Source organism: Trichogramma pretiosum, unplaced genomic scaffold, assembly GCF_000599845.2.
Source record: "Trichogramma pretiosum strain Unisexual culture from Peru unplaced genomic scaffold, Tpre_2.0 scaffold3, whole genome shotgun sequence".
In the NCBI taxonomy this organism is placed as follows: Eukaryota; Metazoa; Arthropoda; class Insecta; order Hymenoptera; family Trichogrammatidae; genus Trichogramma; species Trichogramma pretiosum.
In genome coordinates this window covers 1209742-1236218 of record NW_019641698.1, presented here as the reverse complement: position 1 = coordinate 1236218, position 26477 = coordinate 1209742, and the positions used below count along the sequence as shown (strand labels likewise).

Sequence of the window (26477 nt, the reverse complement as noted above, 5' to 3'; positions counted from 1 at the left end):
AAAAAAATGACAGATTCAAAAAATCAATTCTTACTTTATTCAAAATGACGTGTGTGAAATTTTGCGCGCTATACATCGCTGTATAACGAATATTATACAAAAGTACAATTCCTCGATGTGCAGTCGGAGTGATGGGCTAAGCTCGAGCACATTTTTTACGAAATGCATAAATATCTCTAGACAATTGGTTAAACATTAGGAGCACCTGCGGTTGGCACACCGACGATTCGAAAAATAATATTAAAAATTTGAGCAATTAATCTATGTGATTGTTTCGTTATTTCTTTTTTACTCACTGTTGAGTACAAAATAAACTATCGTGCAGCCCCACTTACTCAACTTTTTTCTCGCGGTTTAATATAAACCGACTTAAATACTCCTTAGCTTAAGACAAAATTACTCAACAATATAAAACATTCGATAAATTGCACTAAGATCAAAGAAATTGACAGTACCTTTCTTTTTACATTACCGCGTCAAGTTGGATAAAATTTGGCTTTCTCGTTGCATTTACAGGCGTATCAAAATAGACATCTTGCGTTGAGATTAATTTAACTATTATTGTTGGCTGGACCATCGTCGCTTGTCCATTTTTAAATGGAATTCAATTACATCGAACGAGCTTTGAAAATCTCTTGAATTCCGACAGTAAGGCATAAAATTGAGATTACTTATTATCTAACGTCGTTGGCGAGACAAGGGTGTGTTAACCACAAAGTCCACGCTATGATTTGTCATTTTAACACACGAAGCCTTTTTCATTAAAATTTAAAAGTAAAACGAAAAAATGGATTAAAAAAGTGTTTCTCGGCACGCCAGCGCAGTTTGGCATTTGATTTACCACAGCCCTTTTTTGACGATGGACGATTGAATGCTGCATTGTAATATCGTAGTGTAGAAAACCAGCTGCAGCCATGAGAAACGAAGAGGCCTCGGATCGGACGGAATCCGCAGCAAAATTAGCCCAGACCGACGTCCAACGACATCATGACGAGGAAACCTGCAATCGCTCCCCAACTGGCCAACTTGCCGTTGCCGCTGCAAGCACACATCAGAGCATAATGATAATATATGAGCACGATGACTTTTTTTTTAATAATAATAACGTAGCAAGAATTTCTTAACGATTAATATCGTGTTATATTTACGGCTATTAAGATTGCGCGTATTATATGGATCATGTGTGTATGTATGTGTGTGAATATCGAAAGGCCAATTGCAAAACAGACATCGACGACTGTTTCCGTTTTCCGATATACATATAAGCGCTGGGTGCATCGTGTACGTCAGCACGAGTATACGAAGGCATAAACGAGAGGCGGAACCCTACTTACCGCCGCACGAGTATAACAAGAATCCACATATCAACGAGAGAGAGAGAGAGAGAGACTACGACGACACAATAATCAAGCCGTGCGATTAGTTTTTTTGTGTGTCACGCATGGAGTGCGAGTGAGAAGCAACAGCAGCAGCACGGGTGCGAGTGTATGAGTGAGCGATTCGAGGCTCATTTTTCACACATATATATACCTGCTAGCAAGCGAGCAATATAGATATAGGGTGCGAGACACACTTGCTGCCACTGTACACAGTCAGGAGCATGCTCGCAGGACTATATACGCGCTAGGGCCAATCGACGCTTAAACACGAGAATTACAATGGGCGCGCAAGGTATATAATAGGTTTTTTCGCGGCGAGCCGTCTATCCCGAATCGTCGTCGTGTTCGACGTGCTTGCGAGGAGACGTGTCGCGACGCGATCCGTAGCTTTTTCTGGCTGCCTCCTATGTGTAACACATGTGCGCGCTGGCTGGCTGGGCTTGCTGGCGCGGACAAGATGCGTGATGGTGCGCGTTTCCCGAGGGAGCCTGCATAACTCGAGTATCTCAGAGAGACTTTCTGCCAGTGGTCCGTACACGCACGCACGCACGCACACACATATAGGCAGGAGAGCCAGTCAATTACAATGACAATGAGGCCAGTCGACTGCTGCCACTACTGCCGCATATACTCGACGAAGAGCTCCCCGCGCGAGCGGGCCACTACTACTGCTACTACTGTACCACGACGCTCCTCTCTAAATGCATGCGTGCCGATGGGAAACCGGTGCCTCGCTTTACAGCCTATACAGCAGCAGTGGTAGCAGAATCGGAAGGGTCTAGTTAAATACGTATACATACGATGTGTTGTGTGCCGCATAGGAAAAAAGAAGCCTATACAGCGGAATTTCTTGCCTATATAATAATATTCGCGCGCGAGTTCAACAACGATTCCAGTCAAATATTATATTATGAAGCTATTCAAGGCAATTCAGCGCGCGCGCCCTATATACCGATGCCCGACGATATTGTATCCGTGTATATCGAGTCCGATTGGCCCCGAAGGATCGCGTGAACGAGTTTGCTGCGCCCCGCACTTCTCCAAGCTCGAAGATCCGATACGTATTGGTGAGAATTAGGGGGTGTTTTTTCTCCCTTATTCGTTTCTCCTCTCTTTTTCCTCCAGCAGCTTATTTTTAGGGGTGTAAAATTCGACGAGTCGGCTAAATGAACATTGTATTATTAGTCGATATTCGACTGTCGACAATATTCGTGCCGTCTGTTTTACACGTTTTAGAATTCTTTTCTAATTCATTCGGTGCATGATCTGGAAAGATCGTTTGTCGATGTGTTTGGTTTGCTGTTTTCAGATCAAGACTTGAAAATTTTAGAAGATTTGATTTTTCTCCTGTCTTCTTCTTCTCTTGGTTGAGCTCCGAAATCACAGGGAAAATTGTCATATTTTGATGAGTTTTTGCATTCGAATATTTCTCAAAGAACTGTTTTTCGTTTTGTTTTAATTTGAGATTTGCACAACTGCAAAACACATCATCTCGATAAAACTGTTATTCTGAAATTTTGAGATTTTCATGAGAACAAGACGCATCAGCTCGATAAATTTTTAATTCTCTGAAATATCGCCTCACATTTTCAATTTTTTGATACTCGTCTTAGTGTGAATAAAGAATGTAAATATCGAATTCAAATTTTTTCGTGTATAATCTATAATCGGAACATATATAGCATTGGTAGAGTTCCATTATTTTAAAAAGCTATGAATTATCAATAAACCCTAATTGGAAAGAAATCTAAATTGAAAAACAGAGTCGAAATTAAGAAGAAATATTTTAAAAGTTAAAATCAATCAACTAACCAAAATAAAATTTTCATTCCACAAACGTAATTATTCATCAGATTTTACAGAAATACAGTGTATTATTATTGACATCGCTATGTTACCACAGTACCGTGTGTTAGTTGAATATTTTCATGCGTAAGCCATCATCACTTTGTTGACATATTAGTGATCTGTCATAGCTTGTGTACTTTCCGAAGTGGTTAACTAATGAATTGAAAATCGAAATATTTTGAATCTCGCAGACTATCTACAACGATTTTAATCTATATTTGACATTCCTCATCGGTGCTCTCTTTTTCTAACGAGATTCATAGAGAATATTTACATGAAAATGAAATGTATGCGAAAAAATACAATTTATTAAATTTAGCCTCTTGGGAAAAATTGTCATGATCATTAGACAATCAACGTACACCATGACGTCAAGTATATCATGAATAAAAATGTACAATGAAAAAGTTTCACCTGCCAAAAATTTATATGTATATATTGTAAATAATATGATATAATTTAAAAACCGAGAAGCATACCGCAGGAATTTAATTTCAATATCGCGTGACTGTAATAAACGACGTCTCGTAACTTTTTTTTATAATCTCTCTCCCTTTGCGTAGCGCTTGGCTATTATATACGTCACCGTAATCCTTTATTATTATCCTTTCGTTCCGACCTTCCATGACTATTCGCGCGATTCAAGCTCTTTTATATTTTATATATAGGCTTTATGCGCTTGAAATTATGTCGCGCGCGCGCGCTCAAGCCTGCGTTATAATTGACGCATAGCTCGCATAGTATAGCGATGCCTTCGAGCGATCGGTGAGGAACGAAATTTTCTACATGCACAAATCCAGTTCAAATTTTACGTATGACTCGAGTTTTATATACACACATACATTTTTACAAAAACAGAAGTTCACGGAAATGTATGAAAACAAGAGAGCCGAGCTAGCTGCGAAAGAGAGAGAGAGAGAGAGAGAGAGAGAGAAACGAGTGAGAACCAAAAAGGCGCGATAAGTTGAATAATATGTGAAAAAGTACCTCCCTTATGGTCGGAAGATGGGTCATTGTGTCGGTGGGAAAGCTCCGGCTACGGTACTCACGTTTCTGAAGGGTTTCTATGCGCGTATACGTATAACGTTATAAACACGCGTGTGCTTCGTGCGAGTATGCGCGTGTATATCGACTGAAATGCGAGATTATACGAGGAGTGTAGTTCCGCACGCGCGAATGTATGTTTCTTTTTTCAATTTCTTCATTCGATTTTCCCATGTACAATGAACGAAGAGCAGAGCGAGTTGCGCAACAAACGGAAATGCAAAGATCGCGCGCGCGTTGCCAAAAAAACATGGCTCGTTTACGAGTTCGAGTAGTCGTGGCTAATTCGCGCGTCCATTGAAATTAATTGGGACTGTTACAGGCAGCTACGTGGCTCGCTCTTTAACCGCACAAAAGGGGGCTATATCATATAATATAAGCTCGAAATGGGATTTTATTTCTAACAATTGGTCGTAAAATAGTCTAATAGACTTTCACACTCGTGGAACGAGATTCTCCTCGTCGTGTAGCAGTAGCAGCATGTATAATACATATAAAAGTACGAGCTCGACGAGGACGAGGTGCAGGCAACAATGTCCATCTCGAGTAAACAGCTTTAACTTAATGTATCGACGATAAAAAGCCCGCAGCAGAACGAACTGCGATGGTATGTAGGTACATAGGCACATATCTGTGCAGTAGTTATAAGCTATATATATGTAGTAGCAGTTGTTTATTGTCACTCGTAGCCATATATATTCTGAATCAGGGCCAATTTGACAGTTATAACCGAAACAAAGTCTGTCTTTTCCTTCGCCCGTTTCTTCTTCTTCTCTCTCTATATATAAACTATGTATTTATGTGCCTATATTCGTGTGTGTATGTGTGTATCGTTACATTATATACGCGTATATAGCATCGAGCCCGGATATAAACGAGTGACCCTCGTTTTTAATGGCACAAAGCGCACCTGCATTATTCATAAATGCGCATAATATAATCCAGCGAACAATTAAAAGCCGTGAATCTATAATTCTTCTGCCAATTCATAAAAGTACATTTCGAGCCTAACGATATGTGTATAATATAAGGTGTGCAGAGAGCGCACATACATAGGATATATAAGTCTCCACCCCGTTTATACTATTTCTTACCCTATGAGCTTTGCAGCGCTAGCTATACATATACGTGCATCGATACGAACAGGGAAGGGCAGTTCCGCAGCAGAAGCAGCAGCAGCAGCTTCGAGTATACGTATATATCTATAGCTTACATAATACAACAAACCCAAGACGCCGCATAAAAATAACAAGTTTCGGTGACGAGGACGGCGTAAATCACACCGAGCGCTACGATTTTTCAGCGTAACACCGGCGCGCGGTTACTGCCGCCGCTGCCTGCAGTCGACGAAACAAGTCTTTTATATAGGACTCGCAGCAAAGGGGGCATACGTACAAGCGCGTACTTGGTTTCTTCGTACGGAAACCGTCTCTATCCGCATTATACCTGCGTATAAAGGCAGCTTTATAGAAAAGACAATGTGCTTGCGCGCGGGGATGTGCACTTGGTAGTTGTGTGCGCGTATAACGTGCTATAGCTGCCGGAGTACAGGAGCTGCGACGAGGACGATTTTGGACTCGGTCGCCGCGCGTAGTAGTGGATCGCGCGCACGAGCTGGCCCGGCGAATATAAAAGGACTGGTTTTAGCTGCTAGTCTCTTTTATATACACACGGGCTTTTGTGTCGCACGTGCGCGCGATCCACTACAGAGAGAGAGAGAGAAAGCACCTCGGGCGTTAAAAGATTTTGCGCTAAACAGTTTTTGCGACTTACTTGAATACCGAGCTACACACACACACGATAGGTAAACGTGGGCTATCTATAATGTACGCTCCTTCCGAAAAGGTGTTTAAACACGGGCGCACGAATTTTTCATGTTTGCGCTCCTCTCTCTCTGTACATATAAATACAATCTACAGGAAAGGATCCAAACAGGAAAGGATGATCGGCGCGCGGAAAGGATGAAAAATCGCATGCCTCGACAGCAGGTTGACGTACGCGCGCGCAACAATCATATAGTATAGAGATTTTTTTTCTCTCGTGTCTCTTGGTGATACCGTACCTCTGATGAGCCTCGGGTATGATGTCATCGATGACGACGTAAATCATGGCCCCCGCGGCGAAGGCGAGCGCGTAGGGCAGCACGGGCGCAGCCAGCGTGACGCAGGCGGCCCCGAGCACGCCGGCCAGCGGCTCGACCATCCCGGACAGCTGGCCGTACCAGAAGCTCTTGAGCGTGCTGAAGCCGGCGGCCTGCAGCGGCAGCGACACGGCCAAGCCCTCGGGGAAGTTCTGGATGCCGATGCCCACGGCTAGATTCCTGCAACAGACGGCAAAATATCACAGCTTTATATATATTATGTATTGCGTATACATGTATTGATCACGATGATGATGATGATAATGCGACGTTGCAAGTCGACTCTTCGTTCCTGCATACATACGTACACGCGTCGATTTATTTTTGCGCGTAAAGCCCGTATATGCTGCCGGAGAATCGGAAGGCAACGGTTCATTCGCATATACATCCGTACGTGTATGCGTTTATACGCGTGTGTATGTGTACACGTGTAACGAGCGGAGAGAGCGAGAGAAAGAAACGCATATGAGCGGATGACGGCAATATAAGGGTCAAGCCGCGCGAGTTGCCGGTGAATGAACGAACGAAGATGTTTCTATATATATATTACTGCAGGATACTTTTCGCAGTTCTCTTGGCAGCTTCGTGAATGAAAGCCAACGCTTAGCGCGCGCTATATAGACACACGACAATTATGACGCGAGCCGGCCGCGGATATGTAACACATCGACGATGTAAGCAGCGCGAAGCTCGCCAGGTATTCGTAGCGCGCGCGAAAATAAAAAGAAAAAAACAAAAGTAGCGATATCGACAGACAGCTCGCGGGATCGAATCACGGCGCGCGAAAAACTTCTACGCTAGCGTCTGTGCTTGTTATACATATCGTAAGTATAGGTGAAAGCTCGATTTGCAACGACGAGCTACGCGCGGCGCGTGCATACATTACATATCGCGCGATATATAGGATTATATGTACGGCCGTCGAGAATTAACGAGAGCAATTATACGCAATGACGAGCTCGTGGAATTTGGTTGTTTCAACTCGAGACGATTAGCTATACGCGCGCCGCATAATCTTCCTCTCTCTCTCTCTCTTGTGTGCATACAGTCTACATGCATAATATGCGTGATCGTGTGTGCAGCGACGTTTAAACGTTCGATGCGTGCCTGCGCGAGTATGCAAGCAGCTAAAAGCAAGAGAGAGAGAGAGAGAGAGATGCAAGAGACCAGACGCCCATTCCAGACGCTTGGCGCATTCTTTCTCGTATGACGACGTTATATAAGTTATGCGTGCATGTATTATATATTATATGCTGAATGCGCGCCCGCCACGCGGCGTTAAAGGATTGCGCCGCGACCACACGATAAGTAGATATGAAAGTCGATCGATCGATCGATCGATGCGTACATATATTTTATTACTATCGATTCGATATTCAAACATTTCTCCAACAGAACGCAATAGGCAAATAAATTCACCCTTTCAACTTCACCTTTTTAATTTTTTTTTCTCGTAACGAAATCTTCTCTGGGTTCGTTGTATTTGGTCGCACAAATGATTGTACGACAAAAAGTTATTAGCAAGAATTATGGGATGTTTATGCAGAAATAACTCAATGATTCATTAATCATCATCGGATATAATGAATACTTTTAATGACTGCAAGATTTCCCGTCTCAAATAGACATATTACTCATACAATGTTTGCGATATCTTTGACGTTACAAAACATATATGTACTTTGTTCACGTTAGAAACAATAAATCACAAAATATTTTTCATACTTCTTTACGTAAATAATTTTTTCAAATTTTAAACATCAATTACGTTTTTGGTACGATTCTCTTCAGAAATCATTAATAGATAGCTAGCTTGAAAGCACTTAAGAAACTTTTTTGATGCAATCTATACTCTGAGTAAACTAAAATTATTCATAGCAAATCTAAAAAAGCTACTGGAGAAACTCCGACATTACAAATTTTATTACAGTTTTGCATCGTAATTTTTATTTTTTTACTTTTCTTTGTTAGTATTTTTGCAGTAATTGCAAACATTATTAATTAGAGTTACTTCCGCTGGAATCTCACTCTCATGAAAAAGAAGATGAAGCATTGCATAATTATAACAGGGCAGATTATATGGCTATAATTACAATCGTCGCACCTAAGCTTGGTAATAGTATTATTTATCTTTTCAATATTGATATGTGATGTCATAAATGATCTTATGTATTTTAGGATCAACGAAGTAAAGCAAGACTTGAGAATTTTCGAAAAGGTCTGAATTATCCGATTTTCATGAAAATCGTCTTATTCAGAACCGATCGCGAGGCTATAACTACCAATACCCAAGCGTGATTCTCGTTTCCACAGACCGGTAAATTTGTAATAATATCCCTTTCAATTATGTTCAAAAATAAAGCTATGTATTATTTACGTAGAAGCACGCGGTATTTTCACGCGTGCAAACGTCTCGATTGATTTTTCTGCAGCTCTCTCCCTCTCGCGCGCGCGCAAACATTAAAGGAGAGCTTCGGAATTCTTTCCCGCATTCCTCAGGACTCTCGCAAGTGGTATATGATATACCACGGTGATCGGTATATTAGCTAGCCGCCACCGAGCGCACGCACATACCGAGTATATATGTACAAGAAAGAGTTATATAGTGTTGAGGAGGCTCGTTCGATGCAAGCTGCTGTACAGTAGTCGCGCTTGGACGAACTTACGCATTGTGCAATACGCGCTATAACGCGTACACAATGTCAAACAGCTGTTCTGCTGCAAAAAATAAATAATATCCAAGTTCCTAGCTACAACACTTTGGTATGGTTTAATTTGGTTTAACACTCGCTGCACAAGAGTTCGGTTGTTGGTGAAGGATGACTGTTGAATGAGTCTTGACAGATTTGACCGTGACGTCCCACAACCCCCGAAATTAGGGGCATGTAGTGGGATGAAACTCAACTAGACTACGTCTTTGGCAAGACTTTCTGAGATCGTGGTCCAATTGAGATATTTCTTTTTCATTATTTTGTTCAGTAGGTGTGTTCAGTTTTATTAAAATAGGTTACATTCAGGTTTCATATTTTTTGATGGTCGGTTTCATCGCTCACCGAATCGAACCAGGGCTCCAAGCAAGTTTCTTTAGAATAGATCATCCAACAACTCAAGATGAACTGTCTTCAATGCTAATATCGCGACCCATATCTTAGTAGCTTGGGTTCCACCTGAATGATATTATAGCGTTACAGGAAAAGTTAGGTGAAATTATATTAATAGATTTTTATTGTAGTAATCGTCGTAGCAAACTCTTCGAATATGATATTTATCACAAATCATTTGGATACCAGCATGTACTCAAAATTCTCATTTTGGTGTGATTTAATCTAAACTAACCTTTCGAATGTCATATTTATCGGAAATCATTTGAACAAAAAACCTCACCTCCAAAACCACATAAATGGAGTACACGATTGGAGCAAACCCTCGGAGCGTGAGATTTTTTCACCTCTCATTCATGTTAATAGTTATGTTTTTTCTGTAATTTGTGTTATTTGTTAGTGCATTGTCATTGTACCAATTTTTCAAAATCCCATTTATAAGTTGAGCTTTTTTTACAGTAGAAAATTCTCGCCTCGAAACAAAAATTATTTTTAAACTTTGCATTTCTATTCCACAACTGATTTCCATACTTGCAGAGGATTGAAAAACTGTAATTTTTGATAAAAAATTTCAGTAAATATAGTGACTATTCAGTTCACCCGATGCTAAGTATAACGTGTGCCTATTAATTGGAAAGTATTATTTTGCAATTATCATTGAACTTGGATCAACTACGTACTGTAAGTGCACATCTCAGCGTCGCATCTAAACATTTATTCACGAATCCGTTTTTGCCACAGTGTAGTGCTGTTACCCGTACCCAACAAATCCAATTGATTTTTCATATTTGTATGTACAATGTAACGACAATACCTTTCTAATACCTCATTAAAGCTGGATTGGAACATAGTTAAAGCGCACTTGTGCAGTCATTCAGAAATATTTCTCGCTTCATTCGTTTATGTGAATTTTGTTTGATACACGTCGCTCAATTATCACTTTCTCTGAGTTCTGAAAATCGTAGCAATTTTACTAATGATTGATTTATACCGTAGCCATCATCCAATGAACTTCGCACGCACGAGCTGTATACCAGCCCGTGGACAAAGGCTATCACGTTATCAGTAATTTGAAAACTCGCGCTTAATGTAGAGATGGCATTAGTAAAACGTTCATTACGATGACCCAATCAGGTTATCACTTCAAAAGAAAAAGTCTGATATTCATGTTTGGGTTAAACGAATGAGTCTCCTTAATTCGCTCACGCGCGAGCTAAGATTTACCAGGGTTGAAAGACGCGCACTCGTCTCCGCTTTATTTCTTGTTGTATACGTCTCGTTGCCTTCTGCTACCGATGCTATATAGCAACTCCGGGGTCACCACTGATAAATCGATCGACTTGGAAATAAATGCTACTCGTGTAACCAACCGTACCGCTGGTGCATGAGAAAAAAAGAAGAAAATTATATTCATCAAATATCATACGCATCGAAACGTGCAAAATTTACAACGATCTTCCTAGGCCTTGCGTTCAGAAATTTCCGCGTTTCCAAGGCAAAATAGAAAGCCCCTCCGAAGCCTATGAATTTATCGATCAACGTAAATCACCGAGCTTATACAAATAAATAAATTACACGATAGTTGCATCGTCTATGTGCGCGCATCGCACGCAAGCAGTGCGCGAAAATAGCTACGTCGTGCAAGCGGCGAAGCGGAGCAATAAATAAAAAAAGGTGCAAAAGTTCCGCGACAAACGAAATAAGACGGAGAGAGAGCGAACTAGAGACGATGTAGAGGTAGAGAGGGAGAGAGAGAGACGCACAGATGCTACTCGTGCGTCAGAGACATCAACCTCCGTGGAAGCAGCTGTTGAGCTCTGTTGAATCTCCGACAGACTAGCTAAACTATAAGTACAAGCTCGGAAAGCGATCGCGATTTTGCTCTACGAAGCCCTGGTATAAATCAATAATTTGCAGACCAGCACGCGAATCGAAGAATCCAGAAGTTACCGAAAAACGCGGGTCAATTGCAAAAACTCGTCATTGTGATGAATTAATTCGCGGGTCGAGTCTTCTGCTTTTTATCCCGATCGGGGTGTAATGGAAAGTCTAACGCGCACGCACAGGCCGATGCAGCAGCCACGGGCTCGATTAAAAGGCCGCGCGAAAAGAGTTATATACGTATATATTTCGGATAGAATTTATGAAAATTGAACGTTGAAAAATAGAAAGATCACTTAAAAGGCTGCATTCCGTATACGTATATATATAGACACGTAAAAGCGCGCTGCAGCTACCCGTAGTTCACAATTCAATTATTACTGTTACGAACTTTCAAAGGCAATTTCACCGCGCTCGCTCGAGAGCTGCGCACAGGTAGTTGTTGGCTTCGCGGGCGATCGCGAGACACCATAGTGCGCGAGCTTATAATACCAGCTGCCTACATAGTTTTCTATGAGAATCAGTGTATTATGTATGTGTGTGTGTGTATGTGTATGTGAGCGCTGCAATGTAGGTACACCGCGAAAAAAGAAATCACACGCAAAAGTGTTGACCCAATATAGTCTCTCTCTTTCTCTCTCGGCAGTGCAAGCGGATCGCGCGCTGCAGTGCGCATGAAAAATGTGTTCACCGCTGGTGGTGGTGAATGCCGCCGCCGCCGCTGCTGCTGTCGCTGCTCTGCCACTCTATACTCTCCTCTCCTGGGTATATAAATATATATAAGGCCTAGAAAATCGCGGCTCTCTCGCGTTGTCCATGAATTGCCGAACTACCGTATGTATGTGTGCCTGGCAGTGCGGTATATATACACACACATACACATATACAATATATACATACACGTATAAAGCAAGAGAGCAAGTTGCACATACACAGAGTATATTATGCCAAAGTAGCAACAGCAGCCATAATACCTGTAGTTGTGTATACTTGTACATATGCTGTATACGCGCCGGTCAATGTCCGCTCGTGAGAACGGAATGTAAGTTTCGTCGTCGCGACTCTCCTCTCCTGACTCTTTCTCTCTCTTTCTCTTTCTCTCTCACTCTCTCTCCACATATATATAAAAATTACATTCGCACATATGCAAGTGAGTGTGGGTTTGTGCATCTACGTTGCATTCGCCAAATAAACCTATTTTACCCTATTCGCGCGATTTTTAACCATCATCTTTTGTAGGGATTATTTGAATATAAAAATGATTTTTACACATGAACGGAAATTAGAATTTTAGTCGATTTCTTTATTGCACTCAGTTACTGTCGTGTTGTGAAAATAAATGTTATTTACTTTAATCTCTCGTGAGTAAAATAAAAATTTGAAAATCATTGTGTACGCGCTTGCAGCGCAAATGCCATTTTCATTTTCAAACTATTCGATGGCAAAGCGCGTTATACACTCGACTGGAATTTCCGAGGCAGCCGAGTACACGGTGCAGACAAAACAAGCGCGAGCGCGCGACAAAATCGCGCACATTGCTTATAAAAATCAATATCAGCAAAAGAAATTTTTATCGCGGAGGATGTATAATATAACACTGTATATATATAGAATGAGAAAAGTGCGACGACGCGTGGCCGATGTAAGAAAAAGAGTTTTTCAAGCGAACAGTCAATACGATGTAGGAAGGGAATACGGATGAATCGAAAAATTAAAGAGAATAGCTGCGACGAGAGAGAGAGCAGCGAGTAGGTATATTATGGTATGCACATTGGCTATAAGGTACATAGGATACGTATAAGGAGCGTAAACGCGCTCGTGCAGAGTTGATACTGCTGCAGACACGCGCGCAGGACGTTTCTCGACCTTCTTCAAAACGCCTGTTATTATCGCTTCTGAGATTCAGCCAGCAAAAAGCTTATATACAGAAAAGCGAGCTGCAGCGGCAGTACTCGAGGCAAACTGGCCAAGCTAGTTTCGCACTCCGCTTCTGCTTCTTTAAGCTGCTGTTGCTGCTGCAGCGGCAACGACGCCCTGCGACTTTTAGACTGTTACATGACCACGATGATGTGATCCAGCCAATGTTATATAGCTATATACGAGTACAAGTATATACGGTCGTGCTGTACTCCATTGCCTTTCATGGGGTTGAGGAATTTTCAGGAGCATGGACGTGTGCGTGTGTGTCCGTGCGAGTGCACGGAAAGGAAGAAAGTCGCAGCCTCGCGTCAAGAGTCGCAGCAGCAGTACGTCGAGAGAAATTTAAAGAGCCGCGCAAACGCGAATCCATTCATAAAGCGCGCATCATTCGCAGGCGCACAAACACACACAGACATACACGAGTCTTTGGAAATTTTCGGAGCGAACGGCATTCGACTGCAGCCGCAGCGGCTCTCTCGGCAAATAGCGACTCTGGGTAATCCGTCGATGCGCGCGCGGCATACATCCATACGTAACATTGGCAAGCGGTTTTCTTTCATATATCGCGCTGTGTTGTGGTGCGCTCGCAGCGATGGTCGAGTCGCTCGCTCGCTCAGGCCGTATAGGTATAATACTGCATGGATCTCGCGCGCGCTCGAGCTGGCGAGACAGAGAAAACGTAGGTGGAGTAACGTTGCAGCGCTAAAGGCAGCATTTCTGCTGCAGCTCGGAGAGCAGCACGGAGCTAACACAGGGCCACCTTAGCTGTGCTGTACGCTGCTGCTGCAGCTTCGTCTCTCTCTCTCTCTTTCTCTCTCTTTCGCTCTTTCTCTTTGGTGTGCGCCAGCTCGCGCTCGCTCGCGTTGGAATGTGGTGCGCGGGCAAATCGCGGTCGGCTCTGCAGCAGCAACTCTTCGTGCTGCTCGTTCCCATGCATTCCTCTCTTTCTTTCTCTGTTCTCATTCTCTGCATACACACGTACAGGCTTTACATGTACACATACACACACACACACACACACACAGACACACACAACTATATATGTGTACACTTGCACGTATATATATACTTATACGTGCGCGGCGCACTCATATATACGTACATATATACACTTCGCAGCACGTATATGTATGTACGCGATTGCGCTTGTGCGAGAGAAAAATTCGAGCTTGGCTCTCTCGACGAGTTCGAGAATCGACTCGAGCGATACGACACGTTAGGCACTGCGGCATATAAATGTGTATATACCGATCGCAACGACGCTAGTTGCCGTCTCGTTATATTATATCCTATGCCATACGCTATATCGATCGGACTCGCGGCGCGCGACAGCTGCGATGATCCGCGCTATAGCTGTCTCTTGCCTATTGTCAGCGTCGATTCGCAAATTTATCTATTGCACTAGACGCGCGGCATAAGATCTCGAGATGGAAGCGAGCATTTTCGCGCGCATAGCCGATCTTTCTTCAAGTGCGCGACAGATATTCGCTCCGAATTTTCACCTGTTTGGGTAATTATTTTACTTCGCGCGCATGCAGCGTAATCTGACAAATTTCTCGCGAGTCGGTACGTGCGCGGCTCTTCTCGAGAAAATCAAAAGCTAATTTGCGCAGTTCCTTTCTCCCTCTCGCTCTCTCTCTCTGGCCGCGTGCACCTGATCGAGCGCCAGGCTCGAATCAAACTCGAAGAAATTCGATCTAGAATTTAATTCTACTCTGCAGTTAGAATTGCATTATTGCGACAAAGAAAAATGAGCGCTGCAATAGTCGCGCGAGCTCGACAGTGCTATGTGCGCACATGCCATGCATAAGGTGCCTACAAACATACATGCATACATACAACACACAGAGAGGCGGCTGCAATTCTACGGCAGCGGGCGCGTAATACGAGAAAAGCGAGCGCGACTCGCTATATAGTAGACCTATACGGGCGCGCAGAAGAGAGGCTCTCCGCGCCGCGTGGAGAGAAAGAGAGAGAAAGAGAGCCCATGCACAGAGTCGAGAGAAAAGTATTATATTGGCTTATGGAATGTCACATAGAGTCGCGCAGGTAAATTGATGCTTCGTTTCTTGGAAGTGTGGATTTGCTCACTGCCGCTGTTGCTGCTACTTCTCTTTCTCTCTCGCTCGCTGTATAATAAGCTAAATAGAACGGGATGGCTATCTTGCGCTGCTCTCGCAGTTCTCTCTCTCTCTCATGCTCTCCGATGCGAAGATTAACAAAGCCGAGGCCCAAGCCAAGGGGGAGGTTACTATTTTCGCACGAGTATTCCAATCTGCACACTCGCATGTGCACGGCATTATAAGCGATGCACACGTACAACACACGAGCAGCGCGTCTCGCTCTCAAATCTCGATTCATATAAATGTCCAATTCATCTTGTATCGATGATTTTGCGAGCGAATTACGGCCACGTATTTTATATACAAATAAGTGAGACACGTCTATACGGAGTCTCGATAAGGTCGAAGCTGCTATATATATATGTACGCGACCATTCCGGAGGCATTTCTTTCGAATTATTCTCTCGAGCTCGTGTGCATGCGGCCGGCTATACGAGCGAAACGAACGGTACAAACGCAGCAGCGAGCGTTTAATGAAAATGTGCCTCTGAACAAACACAACGTTTCAAGCGGCCGTCGTCATCGTCGTCTAGTGCGGATGTTGCGATCAATGAACGCCCGTGTCCTTTGCAAAAAACGTCATTCCGCTGTGGCCGTCGAGGCACATGGACTTCTTGCGCACATGCACAGACAGACACACACACCCATGATATACGCGCGTGTGTCTGTGTAACGCGTCACGATCGAAGCAGTTATTTCATAAAAATTAATTCTCTATCGTTACTTAATGAAAATACCAAGTGGAGTTCTTGTTTGTTATTGATACAGACGAGCGAATCATGCGTTCGATGCGTGCTCACGATTGTTATTACTGTTCAAGAGTACTCGAGATGCAACTTACACCGCAATATTTTTGTACAAAAACTCGCGCAAAATTAATCAAACTCTCTTGTCCCTGAATTACAACACTACCGAAAATTCCTATATAGTCGTTGGAAAAAAATTCAATCGATTCGTTACAGCGCAGACGCAATAGTGTATACTATCGCTTGAGCAGTGCAAAGAACCAAACGGAGTTAATATTTTTGTCGCAGAGCCGCTCGTTTTAAATGTACGAATACGCGCGGACATATTTTTATAAATTGTTGGCATCGGCTATCTCTGGATATGTGTATGTGTCTGTGTACACGTACTTATGCTAGTGCAACTATACGACTATACGACTGATCCGTTAGAACGTCTGCGAGTCTCTCTCCCTCTCCTCGGCGATGGCTTGCAACAACTCTTATAAGACTATAAAACACCGATGGTGAGGTCGAACTGAATTCCATGCCATCGTTTTAAAACGCGAACAAACGGAAATTCGTATTATTCCTGTCTTTACACCCGTATGCTATATCTGTATATCTGTGCGAATGGCTTCATATAACGCCAAGAAATTTAAACTATTCAATTTTACAACAATTTTATTTGCAACCGATAGCCTGCAAAAAATGCATAGTCTCCGTGAGTTATTTGTTTCACTCAACAAGATATTTAAAATTAATCGATGTATGCGATGTATGAAGAATATGCGGAGATTTTATGCGCTTCGACGGTCACTGCTGCTACTGCTGCTGCCTCGCAGTTCAAATGGTCGTTTCAATACGCGCAGTTTTATGAATGAACTGCCTACGTATATATACATCTGCAGTGAGTATGAAAAGGAAGATTGAAGCAAAGCACACGTATAATAATATGTGTGCTATACGTGTGTATGTGTAAGCAAATATATACGTATGCAATCGCGCAGAGACGGACAGACTTAGGTTTTATGTATGTATTGGCACGATAACCTTACGCGATTTATCAGCGAAGCGCGTCAAGCTGTAGCAATGCTGTGTATGCCATTCATACATGTTGCACGTATATATACATATACGTATTTGTACGCGTGTATCGGTATGAATGCGTATATGTATTCGCAAGTGTGCGCTCTACATTCGATCTGCGTGTATGTAAGCGAGTTATGTAGCCTATATACACATACCGGATGTACGTCTTCGGACTTTGGAAAAATAAAGAGAGAGAAAGAGAGAAAGAAGGAGAGAAAAAAGAAGTCGTCATAGATTATGCTCGCGATCGCGCACTTGATATACTTTATTTGCACGAGTAATAATCGTGCGTGCGCGTAAATATTTTTCAATCCGCTTTTTCTCTCTCTTTCTCTCGAACTGACTCGGTCCGCGTTCATGTGTGAATGAATAACAATTTTGCATCCGATGTATTTTCACGTTAAATTATTCAAACGTGCGTGGAAACATTTTTACGACGATCGAGCATTTGCCACATTGTTAAACCTTTTCTCTTCGTACATGCCGTAACAAATTGATGACGAGACCGGGACGTTAATTAGACTTTTAATCATCGAACAATGCACGGTATGCAATTTTCATACAATCTTTTTTACAGCATTCCTCGGTGCGCATTCGTTAGCAATTTTGCTGTTTATGCGACCCTTTTGTAAGAAACGAAAGTTCAGATTCTGCCGCGAGATAATGCAAAAAAAAAGGCCGATACAATCCTTCTCTTTTCCACGTAAAACGTCGAGCTCAATTTTTACGGAAATATCTGCATACGATTATTCTTTTCGATCGTGCGGCTTTGAGAGAGCTGCATCGATGCCGATACATATAACCCCTTGCGAGCGCACGTACATAATAAACACGCATACGAGCAGCAGCGCGCGCGCACACACACACACGTGCATGACTTACACACGGACACAATGCGAATATGCCCAAGATGAAAAAGGGGGAAAGAGCAAAGCTGGAAGCGCAAGAATAAGAAGTAGACTGCAGCAGCAGCGGCGCAGCACACGCGTGCACGCGCTCGAGCTCATTTCCAGGAATCTTCGACGCGCTTTTATAAAAACTCTTTTTCTCGCACTTTGGACACGCGACCGAATTGCCTCTGCACGCACACACACTCGTATACGGCACCAATTCTAACATGCATTATACGAATAAACGAGCCTCGAGATTCCTCGTAAGCATTTTTACGCTTCTTGAGCTCCTGCGGCTCGTGCGGCCGGCGTAGCTGGAGCTTTTTTTCCTCGTTTGTTTTCATTATTTTCGATAAATCTACGGCAACTGCTGTTTTTTCTTTTTTTTTTTCGTTGCAATATCGCCTCGCAGTCGAACGCGCGTTAATCGAGCCGCAGCATCGGCCAGAGAGCAGAATAAATAAATAGAAATCGCTACAAGGTCGCTATCGGATTTTTTTCTCGTTGTAATATCGTGAAAAAGTCCGGGCGCTACTTTGACGCAGGTTGAAAAGTTGCTGCCTATTATATGCGCTCGGCGCGTTACATGTACTTGTGCGCGTGCAGCATCTCTCACTCGGCGAGTTATACGCCGCGCAGCGCATACAAGAGAGCGAGAGGAAGAGAGAAAGACTTTTGTGATGTGCATTTTACAACAATATGTATATATACCTGTATATACTTTTTTATGCACACACACACACATCTATACGTACATACGGACACACGGAAAAAGGGTGGGGATGGAATGCGCGGCGCCTAAGGCTGGCTGGATTCCAGGGCCACCGTCGTGTACCAACATCGCGTCCACTGCACACATACGTACACGCTCGCACTCACACACGCGCGCACAGAGTCAGCCGCGGCTGCTGCTGCAGTTTTCTCTCCATTCATGCAGACCTCCTACCTTGCAACGTGCACTTCCCCCCTACCTTCCAGAGATGTATGTATGCACTATATACCTCAGTAATGTAGCATGCAGTGCTGCACCAAGCCTTTGTGCGCTGTACAGTTTCGTATGTTAACATGAATGATCCGCAATTTTCCAGATGAGAGACATCTATACGAAGTCCGAGCAAAAGTCGACGACGATCGCCACGCGCGCACGCGATCGAGTCGGTAAAGAGGCTCGTTCGCTTCCACGCGGATAAAGTAGAGCTAAAAATCGGTATACGAAGCTTTCGATGTAGCTATGTTCGTGCCATTATATGCACCAATTATTATCGCATTGTTGAGTAGCGGTATCGACAGTTTATGACGGAGGGAAGCCTTTATTATATTCATCGCTATTCTCGGTGTTTAATTATTTCATGGCTGCATGATTTAACAATTATTCACTTTAATGGTTTACGCTGAGAAAGAAATAAAAAAAAACGTTTGTGTACACTGTTATTCGGTTAAGGAGTAAACGAGGAGCAATTTTCATTGCTCGTCGATACGCAGCTAATGTATTATACTCAACAAGCCGCTGCATATATATTATACGTAAATAAAATCGAACGTGCGGATCACGCGACCGCGGCGGCGGCACATACGTTAACGATCGACGTACACTTGAACCTCTGACGTTGCAACGAGGTAATCCAGTGATTTCTCTTCGACTAATATTTATACGTTGCCTATACGTGCGTCACGTCGGACTAACGTGTATTACAATATATTATAAAATACATGCGCTCCTCGTAAAAGCGACGATGTAGCACGTGTTTCGCCCTTGACTATACATTCGCTGTCCGTATACACGATAATTACGACAATAAAGCTCTAATCGCTTTGCTAAGTACGCGCGCCCAAGTACGCGATCGCTGTTAAATGAAAGAGTGAGAGAGAGAAAAAAAATAATTACCTAGCGTTTTCGAAGGTAGCCGACGCGCTGCTGCCCACCGCGCCGAAAGCTACTCCTACGGCCAGTCCCTCGGGGATATTATGTACCTTGAAGCACGACAAAAATACTTTGTCAAGATCAAGTTTCAATAATTCGATACCGAAAGTGAATGAACTTACAGTAATAGCGATAACGAGTAACAATATTCTCTTCCACTGGTCGTTTTTGGCCTCGCTGCCGGGATCCTCGTACGTGGCCATCACCTCGCCGGACTCCTGATTGCGGATGGGATTCGCCGGCTGTCTTCTTCGAGCGTTCTGCTCGTAAAAACCTGAAAATAGTGTCCAAGCGTTTGCGAAAATCGCAAATATTAGTTGGTCTTCTCGTCCACGCGTACGTATCGCGTATTAATTGTTTATATTTCATCCCAGTAGTATTGTAACCCAAGTAGTATGTCTTTATGCTTACGTCAGCCATTTCCCATCCGCAAGCAACCATTAAGTTTTAATTAAATAACGAATGATTAAAATTTTAGCGATCTTAAATCATACATTATGTGTGACAGATATAGCAACGAAAAAATGACTTAGATGAGTTAAATGAGTACTTGAGCCCATACCACATAGATAGATTAGTTTTATATTTAGGTAAGAATATAGAATTTTCATAAAACGGTCAGTTTACATAGATTTCAAATTGAAAGCTAATGTCAATTTTACTTCCCAGTGATTATATTTGTAATTATACTTGCATCAAACATATAATTTAAGTTAATTATAGTTTTGTAATGTTAATAACAAAAGAAACAATATTAGAGTTAGTCAATATTACTTCACGTTTGAATTAGCAAGTTATCTAAAGAATGGTAAATTATTTTAAATAATAACCCATGTCTATGTTCGAAGCATGCTTTGATTAATTATTTGTCAAAAAATGTATAAGTAACCTTTGCAAATTCCAACCACCCGGCATGCGTCAAAATTATATTTGAAAGCGGATCCAGGATAAGTCTTCGCGAATAAGATTTTTTACTTTTTTACCTATTTCTCGGTGCACTATGTGCAAAGTTCATACAACGTAAAATAGCTGATTAACGCGATTGGCAGCCGCTCCATCATGAAATATGTCAGGTTTCGTAATATTACGGCTGAAAATAATTTACATGCGCGAGAAAATGATAAACTTGCAAGCTCTATACTTTTCAAACACTGCCTGGATCCAGCCTTTCGCTATGCAAAAACTTAATATACATAAGAGCGAAAAAGAAGTAACGAAGCAGAGCATTGGTTGGCTTTACAACACTCTCGTTCTTTTCATATGAATTTTAAAAAATTTTTGGCTTCAACAGCACGATGGAATTCTGATAAATTTTCGTTTGAAAAGCATCCTTTGCAAAAAAAATTTCAGCACGTTCGCTTCAGACATGATGGGATTTGACGTTGATGTACATTTCAAAAGTGTAAATGATTGAACGATAAACGTATGAAAGAGCGGCACAAATATTTTTACTTTTCTCAAAATCCTTTTTTTTTAAATGAAAAATATGAATATATTTTTTGTATTTAAAAAAAATTATTCGGGAAAAGAGTAAAAAATTAAGATATTCATTTTCTTACGCAATGAAAATAATTCTCGAGAAAAATTGCATCACATAACAATAAGCATGATTCTGACCATTGATATATACCAGTGCAGATTCTCAGTCATCAGATTCAACAATGCATTCAAACTAAAAAAAAAGAAAACAATCACAAAGAAGTAATAAACAAAAAAAAACGAGACAAAAACTAAAATTGTAAAATACAAAACCAACGTATAAGTACAATACAAAGTATAACAAAAAAAAAATCAAATGACCCCGAACAACCTAAAAAAGATGTAGAAAACGAATAAATAGAAATATTGAAATTAAAATCAACAAAGGTAAAAATAAAAACAAAAAACATCAACAAAGTGTATAGAGGGAGCAATATCTGAGCGTGTAGTGTGTGTGTGCGTGTGTGAATCAGAGGGGGTACCATCGTATCTGTCGGACTCGGCCTTAAATGTCCCGCTGGCTTTAGCATTAACAACAACCTCTGCCGCAATGTCCTCTTTATCACTCTTTAGCTTAGTCTTGGAGCGCGTCGCTCTGTATGCGACGACCGTGGCGACGTCGTCGCCGGGCAACTTTGTCGCCGACTTTGCCGTCGCGCCTTTCGTTTTAGCCGCGCTCTTATTAGGAGCGCTGCGCTTTGCTTTTTGCTTTCGCTTGTTGCTGTTCATCGTACCGACTGACTGCATGGCGAGCAGCACGTTGGGCGACTGTATGCCGAGATACGTGATGAGCGCGTCCGTCCCGTAGACGAAGGCCGCCCCGATGAGGAAGCCGATGGCCACCGGCACGAAGGCGTACTCGCCCTCGGCCCCGTACAGCTTCGACTCGCTGGCCATCTCGATCGCCGGCGACAGCAGGGACCAGTAGCTCGCCGCCACCATCACGCCCGCCGCGAAGCCCAGGCTCACGTCCAGCAGTTTTCTCTGCAATTGGCCCAAAAATCCAGATACGGAATGAAATTAGCTCGAGATTTATCAAGTGCACTAATATTGTTCTCGAGTTCGCTTTATGCGCGGTTTTGTGCCCGAGAACGAGAAATCAAAAGTAGATAATTTTTTCAACGCCGTCACCGTTTTTTTTCCGACGCTCTAGATAATGATCCAGGTATAGCTATTTTCATTACAGTTTCACTACCGATTTGTCTCGAGGCCAGACTTAAAAATTAGAAACGATTTATGTCTCGTTAATTGACCTTTTGAGCGAGCTTTCCAAATTAAGTGCACTCGCTCGTTGACATTATCGTCAAATATTGATCGATCGTTGATATTTATTGTCGATACGCGCGTAAATATTCGAGCAGTTGCGGAAACGCGTGTGACGTGCGCTGCACGCATAGATAAAAAAAAAGTAAATATCGTCGCATTACGCATCGAGAGCGCGCGCGAACTTGTCGTGCTTGCACAAGTTTACCGAGCCAAGCTTTTTATCGAGAAGCTAAAGAGAGAACGCGATGCAACAGACCAATTTCTCGGAGTTCTGGTGTATAGTGTATAATAAACGCGCGCAATTCATCGAGCCGCGCGTAATCTCATTGATAACGATTAAATGTTGCGTAATAAAAGCTGTGTGCACGCAGCGACGACGGTGACAACAGGAAAACGTTCGGCAAATAAATATTGCGTTTGACAATGCGCAAGCTACTCGAGAGCAGCAAGCAGCGAATGCACTTCAAAGAACTTTGGTATTATACGAACGATTCGTTAAAAAGGCATCGCGCTCGGACGTGTTGCGTTGACTCGCGACGACGGTTATTTTTTTTTATTTCGTTGACTCGGAGAAATATAAAAAAAGATTCACGGCGAAATTCGAGAGTACACGGATTCAAGGAAATCGCTTATTCGAATGACGATATAAGAGATGAATGTCAATGGGTAAATGTCTCCTATATCAGCATTCGCTGCGACTACGTCATATGCTCGCAGTAGCAGCAGTCGACTCTTGTAGTACATGTACAAGAGTCCCGAATAGCTCCAAAATGTATCGATCTATTTTTTTCTTTTAAATAAATAAGAATGGAAAATGAATGAATCTTACCTGTTTACCGCGTATAACGACGACGACAGCGGCGCCTGCAGCTGTCAGTCCCCAGGTAAACAGGGTGCCGAGCAGTGCCTGCGTGACCGGCGAGTAATCCTTCAGCATCTTTCGGCCGTTTCTTTTTCTTCTGCGAGTCTATATTAGTACGAGCTTTAACACTACCGGAGATTGCACGCAGGACTCAGTAACTGTTTATAAGGAGTCAAATGGAACTTTCAGCCGAGACGAAGAAAAATGTCGAGATAAAAAAAGGAGCGAAAAGAGATATCCGGCGAATTTATGTATCCGATCGGCGGCACACTCGGGCAGTTACACGCGCTCGCGGTTCACGAATACATAATAACACACGATAATGTATAAAAGTACACGCTAACTACTACTACTACTACTACAGTACTACTACAACGACAGCAGCGTGTACGATATGCTCTCGCGGCGCGCGCGAACCAATGTGCGTATTATACTCGTTCGTCCAGTTCGCGCGAATTATATGCCTCTCTGCATTTAATGTGGCAGGCCGCGCGAGCCGCTCGTGTGTGTCTGCCACGGATTAAAATGTACATAAGGTGTTTTATAATATATAGGTGTGCTGTATATATAGTGTTTTTCCTTAAAAACCTGTGGCAGCGGCGGCAACACTCGCGGGATCGGGCACTACTCGGTGTGTGTCTTGTGCCCCTCTACCCACTTAAGTAGCAGCAGCAGCAGCACTTAGAAGCGCGTTCGAGTTAGCGCGCGCGTGTGTTTATACGCGGCGCGGCCACTATGTAATTCGCGCACTACTCCGACGCCGCCGCCGACAACGATGCTGTGTGTGCGTGCGTGTATTACACTAAACCACTTTATAATCGTTTCTGAGTGTACCCGATTCAACGCCGAGTTTTTTTTTCTTCTTCTTTTTGTTGCTCCGGTTTTATCTTTATTCTAATTTTTTTTCTCAGTGGGCACTGTCACGTGGACACGCTTGGAAAGCTAACGACTGCTGCTCTACCCGACGTCGTCTCGCTCCTTTTTTCTTTTTCTCCTTGTTTCGTTTTTCCTTTGTTTCTCTCTGTATTATCCTTAAACACTTCGGCAAGGTCGTTTTTATTGAGCTGTTTCTCCGCCTGCAGCCGCACTTTTATTTTTTAATTTAATGTTCAATGGCTTCTAATAACAACTTCCGCAGTGGTGTCGGTACGATGCGTTGCTGCTTTTTATTTATTGTTATCCGTATCCAATGATCCGCGCACGCGGCTGGGTGGCTGCAGCTTTTTGATACGGTGCAGTATCACGTGCGATGCAGCAACAGCAACGACAAAACACAAAACAGCAGCAGCAATAGCAGCCCGTTACGTTTGGCTCGTGGAATTTTGCATAGGCCACGTATTATACGCGCGACGACGAGCCCCGCGCACACATAACATCTCTCGCTCTCCGCGCGGCTTTCACTTGTAAAAGCCGAAGATTCAGCAATGCTGCACACCATATATAGATGGATTCGCAAACTATGTGTGTGCGTGTGCCTATGTGACTGTGGGTAATATCACGATCGCTCGCGCAACGTATATCACTTCTCTTCCGGTCGGCAGCTCGCACTATACGCCACTATACAACACACTCGTTTACTCTCACGTGTGTCCGTGTGACTATCTGCCGCGCTTGCCTCTATATAATGTGTATGTGTGTGTGTGTGCGTATGCGAGGCAGCAGCACCGGAGAGTTGAGAGTTCGCACAGCACCCACGCACGTTCCGATGCCCTATCTCTCTCTCTCCGCTACTGTATAATCTGACACAACTGCCTAATAGTCGCAACACCGCTCATCGCAATCCGTCCAGCGCTCGACGCTCTTTTTCTCACTCTCGCGCGGCCGATCAGCATAATACACAGTCGTTTGTTGTCAAGCTCTTGGATTCTGACGGATCCGCTGCACGTGTTTGTACACTATATACGCGCGTATCGACGTTGCGAGCGCGTTGTCGTGCGCACACCACCACTACTGCTGCAGCAGATGTCGGAGGCGGCCGGACGGTGTCGGAGCCCTTCAAGCTCCGCATATGCGCACTTGTACACGGCGCGTTATAACCTCGCTGTGCAGGGGGTGCTTTTCCCTCTCTCGACGTGCCGAGCAATTTTCTCCTTTGCCATGCTCGTGACCAGTTTGCGATCCGTCGTGCAATCTACACTGATACTTTCACTTTTTAAATTGCCCAAAGGTCGTCGCGCGAGCCGCAGCAATTTTCGTCGCTTTTATGAAACACCAGTTCCACCATTCGCGGCATGCAATACTAAGCAAATGATGAAAAAAAGTATATCAGAGAGCGGCGATGCGCCGCCGACTCATTCCTAATCGATAGGCGCGTAAACTTTTGTGCATTTAACCGGCCGAGCCGCGTCGAGTGAGCTTTGCCGCCTGATCCTTGGTCGATTACAAGCACTTGCGGGACTCGTCTTCCGTCTTATATTGCACAGAGACAATTGGTCGACTCGTCGCGCGACAGATAATACAACTATACACACAATATGCGAAGCGGGGGCAGAAAGCAGAAAATCGACGTCTCGCCGCGTTGCATCGATGTTTGCGTGACGTATACGTGTACATGTGACTATACACACGATGACTGCGCTCGCAGCTGTAATGAGTTTGCGTCTGTGTGTGTGTGTGTGTATGCGTGAGAGCTATGCACACACACTTTGGAGGCGCAACGCGTGTGTAAGCAATCGTGTATGGGTTGCCCGCTGTTCTCCAACGTCATAACATTTCTCATGAGTGTATACAACATTTCATTGCGCTGTTGCCGGCCTTCCGTAATGACACTCGTTTACAGTCGATACGCTAACGCGTAGCAGACGATTGA

The 26477-nt window shown here is 43.2% G+C and overlaps 1 protein-coding gene across 2 annotated transcripts; it reads right to left on the bottom strand.

Annotated features, from left to right (window-relative positions):
• Nucleotides 1-18: 18 nt before the first annotated feature.
• LOC106650620 (zinc transporter ZIP11) lies at nt 19-26243 on the bottom strand. 2 transcript variants are annotated; one of them, XM_014368754.2, is made up of 6 exons: nt 23636-26243; nt 22023-22524; nt 20184-20335; nt 20026-20111; nt 6334-6591; nt 19-1038 (listed from the first exon to the last, which is right to left on the bottom strand). In XM_014368754.2, exons 1-6 carry the CDS (start codon nt 23741-23743, stop codon nt 960-962), a joined length of 1185 nt encoding a protein of 394 aa, XP_014224240.1. In that variant the 5' UTR covers nt 23744-26243; the 3' UTR covers nt 19-959. The 2 variants fall into 2 exon arrangements, with proteins under 2 accessions (XP_014224240.1, XP_014224241.1); XM_014368755.2 differs by having other exon boundaries at nt 22275-22524; nt 23636-26241.
• Nucleotides 26244-26477: the final 234 nt, after the last annotated feature.

Bases quoted from the DNA above. Each gene is read 5' to 3' on its own strand.
- LOC106650620 (XM_014368754.2), bottom strand. From the start codon at position 23,743: ATGCTGAAGGATTACTCGCCGGTCACGCAGGCACTGCTCGGCACCCTG. The intron at 6,592-20,025 runs GTAATTATTTTT...CGTCTGTTGCAG, and splicing joins GCTACCTTCGAAAACGCTAG to GAATCTAGCCGTGGGCATCG. The intron at 1,039-6,333 runs GTACGGTATCAC...GTGTGCTTGCAG, and splicing joins ATACCCGAGGCTCATCAGAG to CGGCAACGGCAAGTTGGCCA.